At 36.6% G+C, this 3,948-nt stretch overlaps 1 protein-coding gene across 1 annotated transcript; it reads left to right on the top strand.

The window, feature by feature from the left end:
* LOC136815475 (piggyBac transposable element-derived protein 5-like) lies at positions 1-2,590 on the top strand (the record flags this gene model as incomplete). The annotated part of the gene is made up of 4 exons (XM_067071923.1): positions 1-164; positions 345-551; positions 703-2,175; positions 2,453-2,590. Coding segments are annotated over exons 1-4 (1,982 nt in total), but the record flags the coding sequence as incomplete, so codon positions are not given.
* Positions 2,591-3,948: the final 1,358 nt, after the last annotated feature.

The following is a 3,948-nucleotide window of genomic DNA, read 5'->3' as shown; positions in this document are numbered from 1 at the left end:
ATGGCGACTTCTAAAAACACTAAATGTTTTGATCTCAATTATGCTGTGAATTACATGCTAGACAGTGATAATTCTGATATTGATTCCTCTCGAGGTGGTCTTGACAGTGATGAAGAAGAAAAGCTGGATGATTTGTTGATGGGTTATTCAGATTATGACCAAACGTAAGTTTGTTTTTGACGGATTTCTTCGGCCGCGCAGTCTCTTGAATCCTGAAAACCTTTATTGAAATGTTTACTTATTCACAATCAGAAGCATATGTACTTGTTTTTATTCTTGCTGGGATACTAGGGATCATGTTGAAACCTAAAGTGTTCTTATACAACAACTTTTAAATATTTTAGAGACGATGAAGTTGATGACGTAGTTGATGTTGTTGAAAACAAACCCAGTGACGGTACACTACCGCCATCAGTTCCACCGCAAAGCGCGGCTTGCTCAACAGACTTCACAGAAGATGATAATGAAGCAAAAACATCTGAATTTTCAATATACTATGACCAGCAAAGTAATACAATAATGGAAGAACTACCATCCAATACACTAATAAGGTATAGTCTCTGATTTCAAACTCAAGCGCGACATGGCGCTTTCCGTTACACGTGTAATTATGAATATTTATTTTCCACATTTTGTTTATGAATAAATTTAAATAAAGTGAATAATAAATTATTAAACCTAGATAATTCTTTGTTCTTTTAGTGATGAGATCCACCTTGAAGCAGCTGATATCTTAATGGAAAACCCAACAGCAACTGAAAACAACAATCATCGTATTGAACGCATTGTACCGTCATCGCCAAAGGATGCTGATGAAACATCGCTATCAGATAATGAACCCTGTTCTTCTGAAGGAGCTGAAGTAATGTTTATTGATGATGAAAGTGTGTTAGAACACATATCTAATTACAGAGGAAAACAAAAAGCTGCTAAAAGAGACAAAAGGGAAACTAAGGTAACCCCCCCAGTTGTAAAAGAGTCCGCTGCGAAAGATACTTCAAAAATAGAAACATCGGTCAAAAAGACTGCTCCGAAAAAAGATGCCCCCAAAAAAGCTGCCCCAAAAAAGACTGCCCCAAAAAAGACTGCCCCAAAAAAGACTGCCCCAAAAAAGACTGATGGTGATAATCAATCTAATGAGTCAGATGGCGTAGAAAAAAGTTATGACGATCCAGATACTCCTAACACTTTACCAGAATTCAATCCCCATCGAGAGCCGGGATTTCATAATGATGTACCAATCTTGCGTGGTTGTGAAGAACTAGATTTTTTCCAATTAAATTTAACAGATGACATTATCAACACCATTGTAACTCATACAAATACTTACGCATGGCTGAACATCGAAAAGAAAAAGTCTTTCGCCAAGGTTGACGGTTCATGGAAAGAAACAAACGCTGCAGAAATGAAAAAATTCATCGCCTTGATTCTCTACATGGGTATAGTTAGACTTCCTCAAAATAACTTATACTGGAGCACCAAATCTTTATTTCATGGGTTATGGGCAAGGGCAATAATGTCAAGGGATAGATTCAAAGCACTCTTGTCTGTTTTACACGTTGTTGATCCTAGTGAAGAAGAGAAAGACGACAAGCTAAAGAAAGTAAGACCTTTCATCAATCATTTTCGAAACCGATGTAAATCGCTTTATCAGCCGGAGCAAAATCTAGCAATTGATGAAAGACTAGTGAAGTCCAAGCACCGCTCAGGAATTAAGCAATACCTCAAAAATAAACCCGCCAAGTTTGGTATAAAGTTATGGGTTATAGCAGACAGCGCAACTGGGTACACATGGGATTTTATTGTCTACACAGGAGCAGGTGATGGTGTTACTGACCCAATTCATGGACTTGGATATGGTGTTGTAATGAATTTATCTAAGCCACTTTTCCTTCAAGGTTATCATCTGTACTTTGATAACTTCTACACCTCTAGCATTCTTGTTGAAGATCTGTTCACAAAAGGCATCCCATCATGCGGCACTACTGTCGAAAGTCGAAAAGGTTTCCCTGACTCCATGAAAGGTGGCAAGTTCTGGGCCAAAGCGAAAGAAAGAGGGGATATGAGATGGGCGAGAAATGGGAAAGTCCTCAACGTACAATGGAAGGATAACAAAGTGGTAACAATGGTCAGCTCCATCGACCGCGCTGATAAGTACGTTGAGTTGAAAGAAAGGTGAAAAATGATGGGAAATTCTCAAAAGTTGCCGTCAAACAACCAGAATGTGTTCATAAATACAACCAATTTATGAATGGTGTTGACAAATCCGACCAGCATTTGGCAAAATACAATCTCTCTGCGCAAATGTATCAGATGGTGGAAGACCTTATTTTTCCATATGGTTGATATTTCTGTCGTCAACGGCTTTATTCTATTTCAAAAGCATCGCTCTATGAATCCAGGAAATGAGTCACTGGCACGCTCCCAAGTCCTACGCGTTACTTGATTTCAGGCAAGCAGTTATTCGTCAACTGGCCAACCTCAATGAATATGACAACCCTCCTACCTACAAAAGTTTCCGGCCTGCACCTGATGGACGATTTAACACCGTGCACGTTTCAAGTCAAGTTAGCACTAAGCGAATTGTGCTGTATGCTTCAAGCGCTTGCATGTAGAATACAAAGTGCGTACCAAGTGCACCGCACACAATGCAATGTTCATTTACATGTTAGAGATGAGAATAATTGTTTTGATATATGGCATAACTCAATGAAACATGAATAATATTTGACAGAGTTGCAGCAGTAAATTCATTTGTTTTCTTGTGTTTTGAAATGTAGTCTTCGCATTAAGACAAGCGGTGCCGATAACTTTTCTCAATATCTTTAGATCTAAAAGGGCTATCTTCATGAAATTTTTTGCAAATTTTCAGAAATTCCCAGGAGAAAAATTTCTAAGTCAAGTATTTATTTGGAAACCAAAACTTTAGAAACAAGGAGCTTCTAAAGTGAAAAAAATCGATTTTTTCATGAAAATTCTGCGGTTTTCCGCCATTATGGATTTCCGCCATTATTGATTTCAGAATTTTTTTGACAATATTTTCTCCAAGGTATAAGCTTTCATTTGAGGGGTCATTGAGCTTCTAAAGATGATTTTACTAGAGTTATAAAGGATTAAGTGGAAGGGTATATTTTTCCATATATTAGTATTTCACAAATTATTTTCCTTGTAACAATAGTTGACAATTTTTCTCGATATCTTCAGATCTAAAAGGGCTATCTTCATGAAATTTTTTGCAAACTTTCAGAAATTCCCAGGAGAACAATTTCTAAGCCAAGTTTTAGTTGGAAACCAAAAACTTTAGAAACTAGGAGCTTCTAAAGTGAAAAAAACAAATCGATTTTTTCATGAAAATTCTGTGTGTTTCCGCCATTATGGATTTCCGCCATTATGGATTTCAGAATTTTTTTGACAATTTTTTTCTCCAAGGTATAAGCTTTCATTTGAGGGGTCATTGAGCTTCTAAAGATAATTCTAACTTGAGCTATAAAGGATTAAGTGGAAGGGTATAATTTCCATATATTAGTATTTCACAAATTATTTTCCTTGTAAACAATCGTTGACCAATTTTGTCAATATCTTCAGATCAAAAAGAGCTATCTTCATGAATTTTTTTGCAGATTGTCAGAAATTCCCAGGAGAACAACTTTCTAAGCCACACTTTCGATGGAAAACCATGGGTTTTAAGCAGTGAGTCTTGAAAATCGAAAAAAACAAAAATTTCGTAAAATATTCCGCATTTATTCCGCCATTATGGATTTCTGCCATTATGGTTTTCAAATTTTTTTTGAAAATCTTTTCTCCAAGGTATAAGCTTTCATTTGAGGGGTCAGTGAGTTTCTAAAGATGATTTTAACTAAAGTTATGAACGTTCAAGTAAACATGTCCAAATTTGCCAAAAATTCACGTCGTCCAGAAAGAGTTAAGTCTCTCTCTAAGGGTCACTTT

Source organism: Clytia hemisphaerica, unplaced genomic scaffold, assembly GCF_902728285.1.
Source record: "Clytia hemisphaerica strain Z4C2 unplaced genomic scaffold, Clytia hemisphaerica genome assembly, whole genome shotgun sequence".
Classification (NCBI taxonomy): domain Eukaryota; kingdom Metazoa; phylum Cnidaria; class Hydrozoa; order Leptothecata; family Clytiidae; genus Clytia; species Clytia hemisphaerica.
This window is presented reverse-complemented; position numbering and strand designations above follow the sequence as displayed.